Source organism: Oncorhynchus tshawytscha, unplaced genomic scaffold (genome assembly GCF_018296145.1).
Source record: "Oncorhynchus tshawytscha isolate Ot180627B unplaced genomic scaffold, Otsh_v2.0 Un_contig_3408_pilon_pilon, whole genome shotgun sequence".
In the NCBI taxonomy this organism is placed as follows: domain Eukaryota; kingdom Metazoa; phylum Chordata; class Actinopteri; order Salmoniformes; family Salmonidae; genus Oncorhynchus; species Oncorhynchus tshawytscha.
The window spans coordinates 5,031-25,000 of NW_024608101.1; the positions used below are offsets into that span (position 1 = coordinate 5,031).

General features: G+C 47.3%; 1 protein-coding gene across 1 annotated transcript in view; it reads left to right on the top strand.

Annotated features, from left to right (window-relative positions):
- The first annotated feature begins 673 nt into the window (after window positions 1–673).
- The window catches only part of LOC121838787 (calcium-independent phospholipase A2-gamma-like), a 40,831-nt gene continuing 21,534 nt past the window's right edge, over window positions 674–19,970 (top strand). Inside the window, exons 1-8 of the mRNA XM_042312872.1 lie at window positions 674–967; window positions 1,408–2,872; window positions 5,118–5,267; window positions 6,838–6,989; window positions 7,236–7,330; window positions 12,515–12,686; window positions 12,918–12,975; window positions 13,708–13,901. Coding sequence (XP_042168806.1) covers window positions 1,457–2,872; window positions 5,118–5,267; window positions 6,838–6,989; window positions 7,236–7,330; window positions 12,515–12,686; window positions 12,918–12,975; window positions 13,708–13,901 — 2,237 coding nt within the window. The 5' untranslated portion in view covers window positions 674–967; window positions 1,408–1,456. The remainder of the gene's footprint in view (window positions 968–1,407; window positions 2,873–5,117; window positions 5,268–6,837; window positions 6,990–7,235; window positions 7,331–12,514; window positions 12,687–12,917; window positions 12,976–13,707; window positions 13,902–19,970) is intronic.

Genomic DNA, 19,970 nt, shown 5'->3' on the forward strand with positions numbered 1-19,970 from the left:
GGCAAAGGTAAGAATCACTGGATTAACGATCTAATGTTAGCTACATTTTGTAATTATTAAATTGGTTACATTTCTTTCAATTGACAATTCTGTGAACTGTCTTGTGCAAGTTCTAAATTGACACAATACCTGTTAGCCAATTTGTCAGATAGAGATGACATGCAAGAGTCTTGCATGATGTCTACTTTGATGCATAGCTGTCATCAAGGCAAAGGGTGGCTATTTGAAGAATCTCAAATATAAAATATATTAGATTTGTTTAACACTTTTTTTTGCTTACTACATAATTCTCTATGTGTTATTTCATACTGTTGATGTGTACACTATGATTCTGCAATGTAGAAAATAGGAAAAATAAAGAAACCCTTGAATGAGTAGGTGTTCTAAAACTTTTGACGTGTAGTGTATATCTATAAAAAAAAAAATAGATGTTGGTTTCCGGATGATGCACAATACTGCCTTGATGGCAACACTACCGAGCAGCGCATATTACTGTTGGATTTAAGAAGGGCGCTCCTCCCTCTCCGCTTTTGCACGGTCACGTCACGGGCCATAGACCGGTGTCCCGCGGCTCAGCATAATCGAATCCACCCATTTGTTAGAGCAGTCACTAGACGAGACTATCTTTGTCAGTATAATAGACTCCTAGCTCACGCCCGTTAGGCAAACCGGTTCCAAATCTAATGCAAGCAACAAACCCGGTTCACCCGGGCCATTAATCCAATTCCCCTCAGTGGGCTGATAGTGGCAGGTGATAAATAGCCAATTGTAGGTCAGATCAAAGACCGCGTGATCATTGTTTTCCTCTGTTTTTTGTTGTTGTCCGTGGATTAAAACTGTCGAGTCGAATGACCCCCAACACATACCGAGAAGCTTGTTGTGAACCGTGTTTACATGTTCGTTTGATTTCGCTGTTACGAGAGTCAATGAATTCTTCAGATTTCCACCAACCGTCATCAAGAAACTGGTATGTTATCATAGACTGTCTGGCTAGACTGTTACATTTAGATAGCTAAGGTTATCCGTTTAGTGTCTGTTTCTGGAATACCGATAGCTAGCAATTCTAGCTAAGTAGCTGTTGTTGTAAACTAGCTAATATTCATGCATAGATTGCCTACTTCCCCAGCTTTAATTTAAAAAAGTGCTATAGATATGATTGTAATCCAGTGGGATAACACATCTACAACATGGTGATTTAACGTATATTAGCTGCGGCTAGCTAGCACACATTGGTCATTGGGTGCATTTGCAGTTATGCAATCGACAGGCTAGCGCCACTAGTAAACCATACGGATAACAGCCGCCTATCCCAGAGCTGGCCTTACCAGATAGTTACATACATCTCCAATATGTTTTAAACTACACAGTACTTCTTTAGTCATGCTTATTTTTTTTATTGTTCACCAGCTTCATGAAGGAATAAACAAATGAAAGCTGCCTTCCAAGACCAAGAGGGATGTCTCTGAGATGTGTTCCAGATTCTTGTGTGCTCAAAGTAAGCAGAGCAGCGAACTTCTGGCATACACAAGGTCAACGAGCAGCATCACTTCCATTGTCTTCTCAACAACACCCTCCTTGTAGGTTTGATGTCCGAGCAGGCCTGAGCCACAAAGTTGGCTTTCTCAGCTGGAAGTATACCCACAGCACAAAAAGTAGAATTCGCAATAAGATATGGCTCTCCAGAGCTAGTCAGATAAGACACAGGCTTGGCCTCCACACCAGCATCTACTACTTAAATACATCCACCTCACGCTGGTCCACTGGTCTCAGCCACACCATGTCGCGCTTCAGGAGCACCCTGGACTCCGTCTCCAAGGCGGTGAGCGGGTCACACGCTGAGCTCCTCTCCAAGATAGCCCGGCTCAAAGCCAAACCCAAACAGAACGCCATTGAGGCTGGCAAAGTGTTGGAAGCCAACCCGGAGATGGGGCTAACACCACAGGGTCATGGTACTGTAGGGTACCCAGCTCTAACCCCAGCCCCAGTTCCTGCCTATACCTCCGCTAACACCACTGTTAATGCACCTCCTCCAATCCCTGCCTCGGTGTCTGCCCCTAGTCCTCCACCTACTACAGCCACTGCTTCTACACCCACACCTACTCTATCTCCAACACTTACACCTACTCCATATCTTACACCTGGCCCTACTCCTGGCATTACCGCCAGCGCCCCTCCCATTGCCACCCCTCGCCCCAACATTGCCAGGGCAAATGCTGCTGTCTCAGGCCCCAGTATCCAGGAAGTCAGACAGAGGAGGGTGCAGCGTGCAGCCACAGCATCCATTGTCCCAACCGCTGTGGCCACCAACGGGACCTCCAACGGGACCACCAAAAGGCTGGAGCAGGTCAGATCACCACTACCAACAGATAGTAGTGTACCTGAGAGAGCCACCACCACAGTCTCCCAACAGACCACAACACAACTCTTCCATCCCAGCTCCTTCTCAGTTAACCTGGATGAGACCTACAACTACCTGTCCCACCACGTGAACTCGTACTTCAGCAACATAACAAAGTCTGATGAGGATAAAGAGCATAACACAGACCGTGGTTCCACTGACCTCCTGCCGATGTCAGACAAAACGTCCCCAGGGTCTGCTGCACCCGTAAGTTCCCCATCTTCTAAAAAGGGTATCGGCCGTTACCTATCCTACTCTGGTGACACTGTACAGGCCTTTGTAGGGAGCTACATTGCTCCCCTGGTCCCCAGGTTTAGCAGGGCAGCTGCTGAACCCAAGAGTGCTGCTGTAGAGCAGAAGAGGCTGAAGGCAGAAGAGGCAGGGGCAAAGCCATGGCAAGGAGAGGTGGCGGTGAACACGGAACAGAAGGCTGCTGAGGAGAGGGCCAAGAGACTGCTGCTCCAAAGAGAGAAGGTAGGCCTACATTATAGCGTCTGTCAAGGATCTGACTGTTAGGAATCATGTTGAAAAGGAATGTAACCTGTTGAAGCATGACAGACCAGGTGAATCCAGGTGAAGCTGGGATCCCTTATTAATGTCACTTTTTAAATCCACTTCAATCAGTGTAGAGAAGGGGAGGAGACAGTTTAAAGAAGGATTTTTAAGCCTTGAGACATGGATTGTCTGTGTGTGCCATTCAGAAGGTGAATGGGCGAGACAAAAGATTAAGTGCCTTTGAACGGGGTGTGGTAGTAAGTGCAAGGCGCACCGGTTTGTCAGTAACTAGTTTTTTTGTCACTACTGTGGCCTGTTGTTTTCATATCAATACAACAACATACACAGGCAGAGTACACCTGTTTACTAGGTTGTCGATTCCAGAAAGCTCACAGGGTTATTTTTGAAGAGGGATTCTAGGAACCCCTCTATCTAGCACACCGTGCCACTGTCACATCATACGTTGGAGTCACAACTGGTGGGACATATGAGTCCTGGCAACGTTCCACCACAGGCTATACCCTCCATATACAACTATGTCATGTAGGCATCAGTGGAGGCTGCTGAGGGGAGGACGGCTCATAATAATGGCTGGAACGGAGCGAATGGAATGGCATCAAACACATGGAAACCATGGAAACCATGTGTTTAATGTATTTGATCCACCACTTATTCTGCTCCAGTCGTTACCATGAGCCCGTCCTCCCCTCTTATTCTGCCCCAGTCGTTACCATGAGCCCGTCCTCCCCTCTTATTCTGCCCCAGTCGTTACCATGAGCCCGTCCTCCCCTCTTATTCTGCTCCAGTCGTTACCATGAGCCCGTCCTCCCCTCTTATTCTGCTCCAGTCGTTACCATGAGCCCGTCCTCCCCTCTTATTCTGCTCCAGTCGTTACCATGAGCCCGTCCTCCCCTCTTATTCTGCTCCAGTCGTTACCATGAGCCCGTCCTCCCCTCTTATTCTGCTCCAGTCGTTACCATGAGCCCGTCCTCCCCTCTTATTCTGCTCCAGTCGTTACCATGAGCCCGTCCTCCCCTCTTATTCTGCTCCAGTCGTTACCATGAGCCCGTCCTCCCTACTTATTCTACTCCAGTCGTTACCATGAGCCCGTCCTCCCCTCTTATTCTGCTCCAGTCGTTACCATGAGCCCGTCCTCCCTACTTATTCTACTCCAGTCGTTACCATGAGCCCGTCCTCCCTACTTATTCTGCTCCAGTCGTTACCATGAGCCCGTCCTCCCCTCTTATTCTGCTCCAGTCGTTACCATGAGCCCGTCCTCCCCTCTTATTCTGCTCCAGTCGTTACCATGAGCCCGTCCTCCCCTCTTATTCTGCCCCAGTCGTTACCATGAGCCCGTCCTCCTCTTATTCTGCTCCAGTCGTTACCATGAGCCCGTCCTCCCCTCTTATTCTGCTCCAGTCGTTACCATGAGCCCGTCCTCCCCACTTATTCTGCCCCAGTCGTTACCATGAGCCCGTCCTCCCTCTTATTCTGCTCCAGTCGTTACCATGAGCCCGTCCTCCCCTCTTATTCTGCTCCAGTCGTTACCATGAGCCCGTCCTCCCCTCTTATTCTGCTCCAGTCGTTACCATGAGCCCGTCCTCCCCACTTATTCTGCCCCAGTCGTTACCATGAGCCCGTCCTCCCCTCTTATTCTGCCCCAGTCGTTACCATGAGCCCGTCCTCCCCTCTTATTCTGCTCCAGTCGTTACCATGAGCCCGTCCTCCCCTCTTATTCTGCTCCAGTCGTTACCATGAGCCCGTCCTCCCCTCTTATTCTGCCCCAGTCGTTACCATGAGCCCGTCCTCCCCTCTTATTCTGCCCCAGTCGTTACCATGAGCCCGTCCTCCCCTCTTATTCTGCCCCAGTCGTTACCATGAGCCCGTCCTCCTCTCTTATTCTGCCCCAGTCGTTACCATGAGCCCGTCCTCCCCTCTTAAAATGCCAGCGACCTCCTGTGGTAAGAGAAGAAATCCTCTTAACATTCTAGACATATAGATGGTTTATGGTTCTTCTTACAAAGAAACTGTTTCAGGCTTATAGACCGGGCATTTTAGAGCAAACACCCCTAAATACATGTCAAGTACAAATGTAGGTAGGTTGTGTCTGAGTTATTGACATCATGGCTAAATCAGTCAATAATAAATTAGGTATTAGATAAGCCAGACTTAACTGTTGTTGTGGTGATTGATAGTTTCTAACCCGTGTGTGATCTGTTCCTAGATCATAGCTAGGGTGAGCGTGGACAACCGGACCCGGTCCCTGGTGAAGGCGTTAAACCGAGCGTCTGATGTCAGGGTCTACATCAACAGAGTGGAGGAGCTCAGCTTTCATCTACTGGAGTTTCCAGAGACCCGCGGGGTGGCTGTCAAGGTGGGTGAGCTCCGATGCAATCATTAATAACCTAATAACCAATGTTTCCACGCTGATTGGTTATTGAAATGATTGAATCTGAGCTCCTATAGTGTCCGGCTCTCCTTTTCTTTCCAACTTTTGCTATGACAACAGCTTAGCCAACATAGTGCTTGTATAAAAGAAATTCATTAATTGAGAGAACTGTGTTCCTATATTTTTATTTTATGACTTTATTTAACTACACAATGACAGCCTAGGAACAGTAGGTTAACTGCCTGTTCAGGGGCAGAACGACATATTTGTACCTTGTCAGCTCGGGGGTTTGAACTTGCAACCTTCCGGTTACTAGTCCAACGCTCTAACCACTAGGCTACCCTGCCTAGTGGTTAGAGTTGTACATGGGCCTATACACTGAGTGACAAAACATTAGGAACACCTTCCTAATATTGAGTTAGCCCTCAGAACAGCCTCAATTCCTCCGGGCATGGACTCTCTAGTGTAGAAAGCGTTCCACAGGGATGCTGGCCCATGTTGACTCCAATGTTTCCCTCAGTTGTGTCAAGTTGGCTGGATGTCCTTTGGGTGGTGGAACATGCTGTATACACACAGGAAGCTGTTGAGCTTGAAAACCCAGCAGCGTGGCAGTTCTTGACACACTCAAACCGGTGCACCTGCCACCTACTATCATACCCTGCTCTAAGGCACTTCAATATTTTGTCTCGTCCGTTCACCTTCTGAATGGCACACATACAGAATACGTCTCAAGGCTTAAACATCATTCTTTAACTTCTCTCCTCCCCTTCATCTACACTGATTGAACTGCATTTAACAGGTGACGTCAATATGGGATCATAGCTTTTACCTGGTTAGTCTGTCATGGAAAGAGCAGGTGTTCCTAATGTTTTGTACACTCGGTGTATGTTCCCTTATCATCATACAGGTTATTTACATTACACATACCTGTATCTGTAGGGACTGTCCCATTGGACAACTTAACCCAAGGCCATTGTTTCTGGCCTGAGGAGACATTGGTTAACCTCGTCAACAGTGATCAAGTGAGGATACAGAAGAGTGTTTTTAAAAGTCTGTTCAGTTACAGTATAGTTATGTCAATCCACTGGTCACTGATGTTGCATGCTATTTCCTCTGACCTCTAAGGTGTTTGTATTAAGGTCAATGTGTGTGTATGCTAGAGGCATGACTTCTGTTCCACAGGGGTCATATGTTCTAAAATGTGTACCCTACTGTATGCATGCCACTCGCTGTACTCTGTTGCTTTGGATAAAAGCTTCTGCTAAGCTTGTGTTTGCCGACCTATTTTAATACCAGGGACTGTGGCAAGCTATGGTTCCTTCTTCCTGGGGGCAGGTTTGGGGTACATTTTTAACATTTTCACTTAGTAAATTCATGAAGTAAACTTCAATTCCAATTCTCTGCCACGCTTATCTGAGAAGAATGTGCAGTTTCAGCATAGTTCCTGAATTGACTGATTTGAAAACCACTTGCATTAGTTCTAGAACTGACCGTATGGCTGTCAGTGATGTTAACTATATATTGTTATATCTTGCTGTGTGTGTGTGGCCCTCAGGAGAAGGCGATCCCGTGCCTACTGCGTCTCCGCCAGGCTGAGGACTCGTCTCTGAAGGCAGCAGTCAGGGAGGCCCTCACGCTGGTGGGATACACCAACCCTGTCAAGGGCCAGGGAATCAGGGTCCTGTCCATCGACGGAGGGGGAACCAGGTACAGTAGTGTGTGTGAAGGAAAGAGGGTAGCATTTGAGGGGGGAAAAAGGAACATAAGAGACCTCGTAAGAGCGATAGGAAGACTGTTTTGCCATCGCGTTCAAGTTTATCCAATGTTCTCCATTTGAATGTGTGCGGCACTGGTGTTATTATCAGTGTTATTACTTCGTCTCCACTCACTTTTACATCCCGTAGACAATCTATATTAGTGCTCTTCATGGTGTGTGTGTTTTCTACTGTCCAGGGGACTGATTGCCCTTCAGACTCTGCAGAAACTGGAAGCCCTGACGGGAAAACCCATCTACCAACTGTTTGATTACATCTGTGGTGTCAGCACAGGTATGTTGCATTGTCCTCCTAACCTACTTTATCTCTGGCTAATAGTGTGTGTTTGTGAGGGCAGCTTGAAGGGTGGATCATTCTAAACAGAGCAGTGCTCACTGCTCCTCCCAGTCAGTTCTGTACGGGGACTGAACCCATCTCAGTCCCATGGCTGAAAAAAAAAAAACACAAAAAAAACAGTCCCATGGCTGACTCATGTTCCTGCTCAGCTCAGTCCCTGTGGCTGACTCAGGTTCCTGCTCAGCTCAGTCCCTGTGGCTGACTCAGGTTCCTGCTCAGCTCAGTCCCTGTGGCTGACTCGGGTTCCTGCTCTGCTCAGGCCTCTCAGTCCACAACCCTGCACTGAATGCCAGGACACAGGCATTATGGAACATTAGGGGGCCTGAAGGGTAAATGGATGTCAAAGCTTTAGTCTTGTTGTCATTTTCTTTTGTACTGTCGTGGGCAAGCTCTTAATTCAGCAGATCTCCTCTCTTATTTCAGACTTGATTAATGGTCTCCAGTTTATATAATACTAGAAGGTAGATGACTGGAGTATTTTGAGTGCCAGAGAAGGAAAACATTTTTTATGGCGTAATTGTGTATAGTTTTTTTTCCCTCGTTTATTTATTCCCAGTAGCGGAAAAAGAAGATTAAACATTACATAAAAAGAACAGCTATTGAATGATTTGACTATACCTTATCAAACCTACATAATCTACTGGCAGTTGTCATGTCTATTTATATATATATATATATAACAGAAAACAACGTTTTATTTAACTAGGCAAGTCGGTTAAGAACACATTCTTAATTACAATGACGGCCAAACCCGGATGACGCTGGGCCAATTGTGCGCCGCCCTATGGGACTTCCAATTCCAGCCGGTTGTGATACAGCCTGGATTCGAACCAGAGTGTCTGTAGCGTTCCGATGCAGTGCCTTAGACCTCTGCGCCACTCGGGAGCCCCAATATAATATTGTAGTACTCTCAACCACCACATGGTGGTGCCGTTTACCATAACCCCCTGCTCCTCCTCTCAAGGTCCATCATGGCCTGACCATTTCTCTCATTTTAGGAAGCCTAATGCTTTCCCTCTCTCAAAGCGCTACCCTACAGCTGCCACCAAACCTCTATCTTCCCGGCCGTGCTCTCTGTCTGTCTGTTGTCCCTGATCCTCTCCCGTTGGAGGAAGCCAGCCTAGCCCTGGGCTCTCTGAAGGTCTGTGTGTTTCTGCGTGTGTGAGATGGCTGGCCAGTGTGTTAGTCAAGGTAATCCCCTCCACCTGATAAGCTAAGTAAAGTGCATACTTTAACATTAAGGACAGCCACCACGTTTGGAGTTGGCTGCCTGTCTCACTCTGGGCATGATGATCTGGCTGGCTGGCACACCCTGGGTTCACCCTGCCATGCCAGTTTTGGGACAGGGGCCTGTCTTCTTGGATAGTGGCTGGCAGCAGCTGCCCCAATGCTGGGGGGTGGGTGGGGTTTGGGCCCCAGAGAGAGTTCAGCAGGAAGGCAGGCACAGATTTGGGTTGTGTGTTGGGTTAGGATGGAGCTGCTGTTAGTAGTTAGGTTGGTGTTGTGGCGCTGCTAGCATGCGGCCTGGGTCAGGTGACTGGTGATGGGTGTGGGAAATGCTACTGGAGAAACAGCGAGAGATGGGGTTCGTGGTTTGGCTGTTAGTGGAAGTGTCTACAGGGCAGGAGACTGTCTTGTCATGTACATCACCATATGGTCATAGCTAGTGTCATTATATGCCTGTGGTCCTGTGGACGCTAGCAGTGATCTGCTTGTCACTGTGGTTGGTTATTGGCGGCCATTTTAATCCCAGCCAGTGTCTGTGGATGGATCATCCCTGGGTAATGATACCCATAATGGATGATCCTACAGGCAGTTAGCCTCCTATCCAGTTTGCCTCTTGCTCCGTAAGCCCCAGACCCTGATCCTACAGGCAGTTAGCCTCCTATCCAGTTTGCCTCTTGCTCTGTAAGCCCCAGACCCTGATCCTACAGGCAGTTAGCCTCCTATCCAGTTTGCCTCTTGCTCCGTAAGCCCCAGACCCTGATCCTACAGGCAGTTAGCCTCCTATCCAGTTTGCCTCTTGCTCCGTAAGCCCCAGACCCTGATAGTGGCTGGCAGCAGCTGCCCCAATGCTGGGGGGTGGGTGGGGTTTGGGCCCCAGAGAGAGTTCAGCAGGAAGGCAGGCACAGATTTGGGTTGTGTGTTGGGTTAGGATGGAGCTGCTGTTAGTAGTTAGGTTGGTGTTGTGGCGCTGCTAGCATGCGGCCTGGGTCAGGTGACTGGTGATGGGTGTGGGAAATGCTACTGGAGAAACAGCGAGAGATGGGGTTCGTGGTTTGGCTGTTAGCGGAAGTGTCTACAGGGCAGGAGACTGTCTTGTCATGTACATCACCATATGGTCATAGCTAGTGTCATTATATGCCTGTGGTCCTGTGGACGCTAGCAGTGATCTGCTTGTCACTGTGGTTGGTTATTGGCGGCCATTTTAATCCCAGCCAGTGTCTGTGGATGGATCATCCCTGGGTAATGATACCCATAATGGATGATCCTACAGGCAGTTAGCCTCCTATCCAGTTTGCCTCTTGCTCCGTAAGCCCCAGACCCTGATCCTACAGGCAGTTAGCCTCCTATCCAGTTTGCCTCTTGCTCTGTAAGCCCCAGACCCTGATCCTACAGGCAGTTAGCCTCCTATCCAGTTTGCCTCTTGCTCCGTAAGCCCCAGACCCTGATCCTACAGGCAGTTAGCCTCCTATCCAGTTTGCCTCTTGCTCCGTAAGCCCCAGACCCTGATACTACAGGCAGTTAGCCTCCTATCCAGTTTGCCTCTTGCTCCGTAAGCCCCAGACCCTGATCCTACAGGCAGTTAGCCTCCTATCCAGTTTGCCTCTTGCTCTGTAAGCCCCAGACCCTGATCCTACAGGCAGTTAGCCTCCTATCCAGTTTGCCTCTTGCTCTGTAAGCCCCAGACCCTGATCCTACAGGCAGTTAGCCTCCTATCCAGTTTGCCTCTTGCTCTGTAAGCCCCAGACCCCGATACTATTTGAAATCTTTCAAATACTTTGAGTGTTTCCTCTAGCGTGCCAGATGTGTGTGGTTTTCTGTTTTGGGACTATTCTGTTGGACAGTTAAGCCTGGCAAGCTCAGTTCATCACAGCTGTAGTTCAGATGATTTTTAATTACTATTTGAACACGGGTCTGCCCCTGGTCCAGGGACGACTGGAAGAATGAGATTTACGTTGTGACCTCCCTTTGTCAGACAGCAGCTCTGAAACCTTGTTGAGGGATTCTCAACACCATCCATTTTGGATTTCTAGCAGCCATATATTTTTCAACTGTGCTGTGATGCTTTGCAAAAGTACTGAACCTTTCTATTCTCATAATTATTATATTATTGATCGATTGACTTTTCAAATCATCCAGTATTGCTCTCTGCAGTGTTAGTTCTAGGTAAATGTTGCAATTCTTCTTCCTGGACCTGTGACCAAAACGAGCTACATATGGACAGTACCAAAATAAATGATCTTATGACTCTGCCTCCTCGCTACAAAATCTGCAGAGCTGGGAACATTGTATCCCATATATATATATATAACATTATTTTGGTTGCAATAATTTTGTAAAATTTAAATAAAAAAATTAGAACGGGGGGTAGGGGTTGTTTTATAGTCTATAACGGGGGGTAGGGGTTGTTTTATACTCTATAACGGGGGGGGTAGGGGTTGTTTTATAGTCTATAACGGGGGGTAGGGGTTGTTTTATACTCTATAACGGGGGGGGGTAGGGGTTGTTTTATAGTCTATAACGGGGGGTAGGGGTTGTTTTATACTCTATAACGGGGGGTAGGGGTTGTTTTATACTCTATAACGGGGGGTAGGGGTTGTTTTATACTCTATAACGGGGGGTAGGGGTTGTTTTATAGTCTATAATGGGGGGTTGTTTTCTAGTCTATAACGGGGGGTAGGGGTTGTTTTATAGTCTATAACGGGGGGGTAGGGGTTGTTTTATAGTCTATAACGGGGGTAGGGGTTGTTTTATAGTCTATAACGGGGGGTAGGGGTTGTTTTATAGTCTATAACGGGGGGTAGGGGTTGTTTTATAGTCTATAGCGGGGGGTAAGGGTTGTTTTATAGTCTATAACGGGGGGTAGGGGTTGTTTTATAGTCTATAACGGGGGGGTAGGGGTTGTTTTATAGTCTATAACGGGGGGGTAGGGGTTGTTTTATAGTCTATAACGGGGGGGTAGGGGTTGTTTTATAGTCTATAACGGGGGGTAGGGGTTGTTTTATACTCTATAACGGGGGAGTAGGGGTTGTTTTATACTCTATAACGGGGGAGTAGGGGTTGTTTTATACTCTATAACGGGGGGGAGTAGGGGTTGTTTATACTCTATAACGGGGGGGAGTAGGGGTTGTTTTATACTCTATAACGGGGGGAGTAGGGGTTGTTTTATACTCTATAACGGGGGGAGTAGGGGTTGTTTTATACTCTATAACGGGGGGAGTAGGGGTTGTTTTATACTCTATAATGGGGGTAGGGGTTGTTTTATACTCTATAACGGGGGGGTAGGGGTTGTTTTATACTCTATAACGGGGGGTAGGGGTTGTTTTATACTCTATAACGGGGGGGGTAGGGGTTGTTTTATACTCTATAACAGGGGGGGTAGGGGTTGTTTTATACTCTATAACGGGGGGTAGGGGTTGTTTTATACTCTATAACGGGGGGTAGGGGTTGTTTTATACTCTATAACGGGGGGTAGGGGTTGTTTTATACTCTATAACGGGGGGGTAGGGGTTGTTTTATACTCTATAACGGGGGGTAGGGGTTGTTTTATACTCTATAACGGGGGGTAGGGGTTGTTTTATACTCTATAACGGGGGTAGGGGTTGTTTTATACTCTATAACGGGGGGTAGGGGTTGTTTTATAGTCTATAACGGGGGGTAGGGGTTGTTTTATAGTCTATAACGGGGGGTAGGGGTTGTTTTATAGTCTATAACGGGGGGGGTAGGGGTTGTTTTATACTCTATAACGGGGGGTAGGGTTTTCCATGTCTCTCCTCAGGTCTCAATATGAAAATGTGTTGGTGTTATTGGACTAGCAAACAAATAATCATTTTTAAAGTGTACATTCTTTGTCCTCCGTGTGTGGCTAAATATCCTCCTGTTCTCGCTCTCTGTCAGGTTCCATCCTGGGCTTCATGCTGGGTGTGTTCCAGATCCCTCTAAATGAGTGTGAGGTGCTCTACAGGAAGCTGGGTTCTGACGTCTTCAAGCAGAACGTCATCGTGGGAACCGTCAAGATGGGCTGGAGCCACGCCTTCTACGACTCCGAGACCTGGGAGAACATTCTCAAGTTAGTATTTAATATAATGGAATAGATTAACTTCATGAATTAAGAACAGCACAGCAGATCAATTCCTCTCAAAGCTCATTGGTGGAGATGAACAAAGGTCCCTTCCTCTGACTTCCTCCAATGAGCTTTGAGGGGAATGGAGGAAACCAGTAGAGGAAGCAAGGATTTTAAGGCTAGTAACTTGTTCAGACACAGCCCCAGACTAAGCTCTCCTTTCATTTTCTCCCACAGAGAAAAAATGGGCTCTGATCTGATGGTGGAAACATCAAGAAACCCCAAATGCCCAAAGGTGAGTTTTTCTAACATGGCGTGACTAACAGTGTGGAGCTGGCAAACACACACACACACACACACCCTCACGGTTGCTGAGGGAGGAGCATTGAAAAGGAAGTCCCTCCGTCTCTTAATAATGAGGTCAATGAGAAAGCCTCTGGCCATCGTCTCACTGGCTGGGTGGAACCATTTCTACACACACACACACACACACACACACACACTGCTGCAGCTCCAGTGGCTAGGCTGACACAGAATCCACACATTCACTAGTTCCATGTACGACAGCCAGGCTGAGGCTAGGCAGTGAAATAATAATGAGGTGTTTGGTAAGGATTACACTATGTGTCAGAATACGTGCTTGTCTGTGGTGTTATTAGGCTTTTATAACATCTGATTGTGTAATGACTAACAGTTGTATAGATTTTATTTCAATGGGTCCTCAGAGCATTACTGTGTTCTAAGGTATTTTTATGGCTCTAAATGTTGTCACTACATGTCATATATAACTTCTATAGTAGTGCATTTGTGTTCTGTTTTTAATGTTATTGTCATATTTAATGTATATGACACCCTTCCTGTATCTCTTGTGGGGATTAAGTGGATACAGCAACACAGTCTATTAATGCCACTCTTCTTCAATTCATGGTTATGTACATTGACCTTTTAAATCACCAGCAGTTTATCAAATGGGGCCAAGTGGGGAGATTTTTTATTTTTTTAATCTCATGTACCCTCTTACCACCAGATGGCAGCAGTGAGTACCATTGTGAACAGGGGCACTCCTCTGAAGGCCTATGTGTTCAGGAACTATAACCTTCAGCCAGGGGTGCGCTCCCACTACCTGGGGGCTGTGAACACAAGCTGTGGCAGGCTGTCCGAGCGTCCTCCGCTGCCCCAGGGTACTTCCAGGAGTTTGCCCTGGGACACGACCTTCACCAGGTAAGACGAGTTTTAGAAACCCTAATGCTTTGCCCCTCACAATGCTCTACACTACAGCTGCCACCAATACTCCATATCTTCCCTGGCCTCGCTCTCTCTCTCTCTCTCCTGTCTGCCTTCCCTATTCCACATCCCTTTTCACTAATCCTCTCCAGTTAGAGGGATCCAGCACTTAGCTCTCTGACGGCCTATGTAGTTTACTACTTAGTGTTAATATATTATACAAGGGGTGGTTCTACTCCTGAATGCTGATTGGTTATTAACCACATTCCAGCCGGTGTCTATTCTACAAGTTACCATCCAGCTAAATCTATGATGTTAAAATGCCTATTTACTCTGTTCCATCTGACTGAGCAATCCACTGTCTCATCAGCCCAGCCAGGCAATTCATAAACTTGATCTCCGCTATAAAAAACATCTAGACATTATCTCACATTTCTTTTAGACTCACATTATGTCTTCAATAGCAGAGATTTGTATAAACATTGCTGTCTGTCTCTATGACATTTGCAACATTGTTTCAATATTGAAATTGGCTCTCCAGCTGTCCCAGAGTAATGAAGGTGTTTGGAGTCAGGACATGGCAGACAGCTTTACTCAGCCAGTCGAAATCATGAATCCGCATCATTTTTATGGATACAGACAAAGAAACACCAAAAGAAAACCGGTGAAACGAAGTGCAGCTAGTTCTCAGTCTTACCAGCTTCAGTTTGAAGTGGTTGTGTTAGCTGTGTTGCTGGCTAACTCCTCCTGAAGAGAGGGCACATTTTCTATGCCAGGTGAAATTGCGCATCACTAGCTCATTGTTATGTATGTATCAAAATAAATATAACTAGAAAACAGCTAAAACATATACAGCTACTTCGTTATTTTGGCTGCACTGTTTGACATGACTGTAAATTAGCTGTAGTTGACTTAACAAGCAAGTGATAGGAACGTTACCAGCCAGTATGGAAATGGACCATTTAGAACGAACGGCTTGGGTCGCGTCCAAAGATGCAGAACAGAAGGACTGAACGACTGGATACAGAACATAAAGACTGAACGACTGGGTACAGAACATAAAGACTGAACGACTGGGTAAAGAACATATAGACTGAACGACTGGGTACAGAACATAAAGACTGAACGACTGGGTACAGAACATATAGACTGAACGACTGGGTACAGAACATAAAGACTGAACGACTGGGTACAGAACATAAAGACTGAACGACTGGGTACAGAACATAAAGACTGAACGACTGGGTACAGAACATAAAGACTGAACGACTGGGTACAGAACATAAAGACTGAACGACTGGGTACAGAACATAAAGACTGAACGACTGGGTCGCGTCTCTGGCAACCGAACCAATAGTACGAACGACCAGCCAGGTTGGCTAGCAACCCTAGATTGTGTCGGGACTATAGCTTGTGGAAGGATGAAATAGTGTGAACAAATTCATCAAAATATATATATTTTTTACCCCCTTTTTCTCCCCAATTTCGTGGTGTCCAATTGTAGTCGTTACTATCTTGTCTCATCGCTACAACCCCCGTACGGGCTTGGGAGAGCCATGTGTCCTCTGAAACACAACCCAACCAAGCCGCACTGCTTCTTAACACAGCGCGCATCCACCCCGGAAGCCAGCGCACCAATGTGTCGGAGGAAACATCGTGCACCTGGCAACCTGGTCAGCGTGCACTGCGCCCGGCCCGCCACAGGAGTCGCTAGTGCGCGATGAGACCTCCCTAACCCGGACGACACTCGGCCAATTGTGCGACAGAGCCTGGGCTCGAACCCAGAGTCTCTGGTGGCACAACTAGCACTGCATCGTGCCTTGGTCCACTGCGTTACCGGGAGGCCCCAAAATAATGTTTTTAATGAAAATATGGAAGTCATTATTTTAATATGGTAACCATTGTATAAAAGTGATAATGCCCTCAGCCGGTGTTTGGAGGATGTACTGTCACGGTTTGCCTGCGCTCAACTTTGGTTCGGGCCTAACACCTGTGCCAATATATCCTCCAAACCTGCTTCTCGGGCATTACCACTTAAATAATGTATACCACTTAATGCAAAGTGACATAGGCCTACAGCACAGCAAGTCTTCTGCATAAATGTTTTATAGTGAATGTGATTTGCACCAGAACCTTGGTGTTGCTACCTCCACACCTCCACACCAACTGAGTCATACAGGACCAAGGCTCTAACACGGTCAGTATGGACGGGGGTTGATGTAGGCGTTGTAACAGGATTGTTCATGGTAGAATACGTCAGGATGTGTCCTTCGCAGCAGCCTGTATTTAAAGGACTGAGGTGTTTTTATGTCCCTCCCTCCAGTGTGTTTCTACTTCACATTATCCTGGATCATTCCAATCTCCTCAACACACTTCAGGAGTTGTGTTTTAATGTGAAAACCATCAGCGTGGTAAAATGGAGGAGCTCCACCCCTCTCCCGCCAGTGTTTGTTTGTTTCCAGACAGGTCCATTTAGATGGAGAGCAGGAAGAGTCGGTCAAACTAAGGGTTTGGTACCCTATCCCCTAAATAGTGCACTACTTTTGACCGGAGTCCTATTAGTGTAGTGCATAGGAAATAAGGTGGTGTTTGAGACTCAAGCCTGCCTGAGATACTTAACGTCAATATCCATTCTAAATAGGCATCTAAAGACGCATGCCATTAGACAGGAGAAGAGCACTGCAACAGCAAATACCTACATCCTGACTCCTCTCAGCTATTTTACTGATCAATAATATTATATCCCCTCTTCCGCCCACACACACACAGTGCTGGGTGGGGCTTATTCATCAGTAAGCCCATCTGGCTGGCTCCTAGAGACATCAGATCATGTCTCTCTTCAACCCCAGGTGAATGACGTGTGGGGTTTCATGTCTGCCTGGGCTTGACATCTCATAATGTAATCCTGGCAATATCCTCCCATTTTGGCTTAGGAAACACACACACATTTTACATCAAAGGTGGAATCCCGTGCTCCCACACTCTTAATTGGAATTGGTCTAAGTTCTCTAGGTGAGTGGGGAATTCTCTGGCTGGGATATGAAATAGAATGGTTGATGACCTCGCTACTTCCTGGTCTCATCTTTCCCAGAGACACACACACTACATATACATACTCCTCATCCCACACTGTCTGACTGCTACATCAGCCTCGTTAAAATAGAGAAGCAAGCAGACAACCTCCATTATGGATGTTTTGTCAAGTCTCTGCTAGTTGCTTTCTAACTGGGGAAAGCTCTCACTGCTCGCTGGGAAAGTGGGACACCTTAAAATGTAAAAACGACACCTGGGTTTCAACATGGTCTTGTTATCCATTCCACTACTTCTGCTGTGAAGAAACACTGAAATCTAACATGTTTAAGTTGAAGCTGTGAATTTGATGAATTACATTAGCCAACATTGCCGTTATACATGTGGTTGTGAAGTTATTAGGTTGTGTATTTACATTGGAGTAAGATTAAATCATGACATCATCTTTCATAATTTCTCCAGTCCAATAAGCAATATTTAGAAGCCCAGCAGCAGTTTGATACCCTTCTTTTGGTCGAGTGGATGTTTTTCTGAAGCGAAGAGTCTGTACAACATGGCGTCTGTGTTTGTGTGTGATGTCAGAATTCCCCAGTGAGGGAGTCATAGGTCGCCCTTCCGTTACCTCTCAACCCCGAAACAATCGCCGCCTTGTGTCGAAAGTGCCATAAAACAGCCATGTGCTGAATGAACGCCGGGAATTCTGGAATTCTCAAGCAACCGTTTCATGATTGTTTTCATTGCGCTTTAATTTCTTTCCAGATTCCGCAGCTCTGGAATGGTGGACATTTTAAGCTCTAACTGACAGGATTCTGATTTTAGAACTGTGGTAAACAGTGGCTACAGCGCTATTACATCACACTACAGCCATAGAGAGAATGCCTCTCCGGTGGAGGAAGACAAGAGGGAGGAGCCATGCCACATTGAAGCTGCCATTATCCCGCTGAAGACCACAGAACTAGAAGACTTCGGAAGTTGACGAAGGATCCCAGGATGCCAGCCAGGGAATGCATGGAGAACTGAAGAATGATCAGCCATGACATCTCCCTTGTCGGTGGGCAGGAATGAGGCATTTTGTGTGGCAATCTCCCCCCCCCCACATGGTGCTGTCCTAAACTCCTCACCGGCCTGGCAGAATGAACACTTCTAGTCTTATACATCCACTGTCACTCACATGGACACAAGCATTTCGCTACACTCGCATTAACATCTGCTAACCATGTGTGTGTGACAAATAAAATTTGATTTGATTTGGATGAGAACTAAGAATGAAGCGTTTTAAGGGAAGCGCTAGAAAACGTTCAGTTAAAACCCTTTAAGATAGAGACATTTTGAGTATGTGGTTTCACCTGCTTCAAGTACCAGTGCACTACTGAAATATTGAAGATGTAGGCTATTATCTAGTATTGCTAGTAAGCCTGGTAGTTTTTATTTCTGTGTTGTCATTGGCCAGAAGGGATGCGATTATCAGCCTTGTACTGGAGGATGGATAGGGGAGGAGGGATAGGGTTGAAGGGGAGGAGGGATAGGGTTGAAGGGGAGGAGGGATAGGGAAGAAGGGGAGGAGGGATAGGGAAGAAGGGAGGAGGGATAGGGAAGGAGGGATAGGGGAGGAGTGGAGGGGGATAGGGGAGGGCGGATAGGGGAGGAGGGATAGGGTAGGAATGGAGGAGGAACAGGGAGGAGGGATAGTAGAGGAGGGATAGCGGAGGGATGGTGGAGGAGTGGAGGAGGGATAGTGGAGGAGGGATAGGGGAGGAGTGGAGGAGGGATAGGGGAGGAGTGGAGGAGGGATAGGGGAGGAGTGGAGGAGGGAGAGTGGAGGAGTGGAGGAGGGATCGAAGATAAATAAGTGCTCCTCTCCTCCTCAGGGCCAGCTCTCCTCCTGTGTTAAACCCTGGAGGAACATGGAGCTTTTCCACCAGGCTACTGTCCAACTCCTGTACCCTCACAGTACTACCTCTGCACCAGCCATCTCTCTGTATCCCTAACCCCCTTATCCCTCACAGTACTACCTCTGCACCAGCCATCTCTCTGTATCCCTAACCCCTTATCCCTCACAGTACTACCTCTGCACCAGGCATCTCTCTGTATCCCTAACCCCTTATCCCTCACAGTACTGCCTCCCTCCATCTCTCTGTATCCCTAACCCCCTTATCCCTCACAGTACTACCTCTGCACCAGCCATCTCTCTGTATCCCTAACCCCCTTATCCCTCACAGTACTACCTCTGCACCAGGCATCTCTCTGTATCCCTAACCCCCTTATCCCTCACAGTACTGCCTCCCTCCATCTCTCTGTATCCCTAACCCCCTTATCCCTCACAGTACTACCTCTGCACCAGGCATCTCTCTGTATCCCTAACCCCCTTATCCCTCACAGTACTGCCTCCCTCCATCTCTCTGTATCCCTAACCCCCTTATCCCTCACAGTACTACCTCTGCACCAGCCATCTCTCTGTATCCCTAACCCCCTTATCCCTCACAGTACTACCTCTGCACCAGCCATCTCTCTGTATCCCTAACCCCTTATCCCTCACAGTACTACCTCTGCACCAGGCATCTCTCTGTATCCCTAACCCCTTATCCCTCACAGTACTGCCTCCTCCATCTCTCTGTATCCCTAACCCCCTTATCCCTCACAGTACTACCTCTGCACCAGCCATCTCTGTATCCCTAACCCCCTTATCCCTCACAGTACTACCTCTGCACCAGCCATCTCTCTGTATCCCTAACCCCTTATCCCTCACAGTACTACCTCTGCACCAGCCATCTCTCTGTATCCCTAACCCCCTTATCCCTCACAGTACTACCTCTGCACCAGCCATCTCTCTGTATCCCTAACCCCCTTATCCCTCACAGTACTACCTCTGCACCAGCCATCTCTCTGTATCCCTAACCCCTTATCCCTCACAGTACTACCTCTGCACCAGCCATCTCTCTGTATCCCTAACCCCCTTATCCCTCACAGTACTACCTCTGCACCAGCCATCTCTCTGTATCCCTAACCCCCTTATCCCTCACAGTACTACCTCTGCAC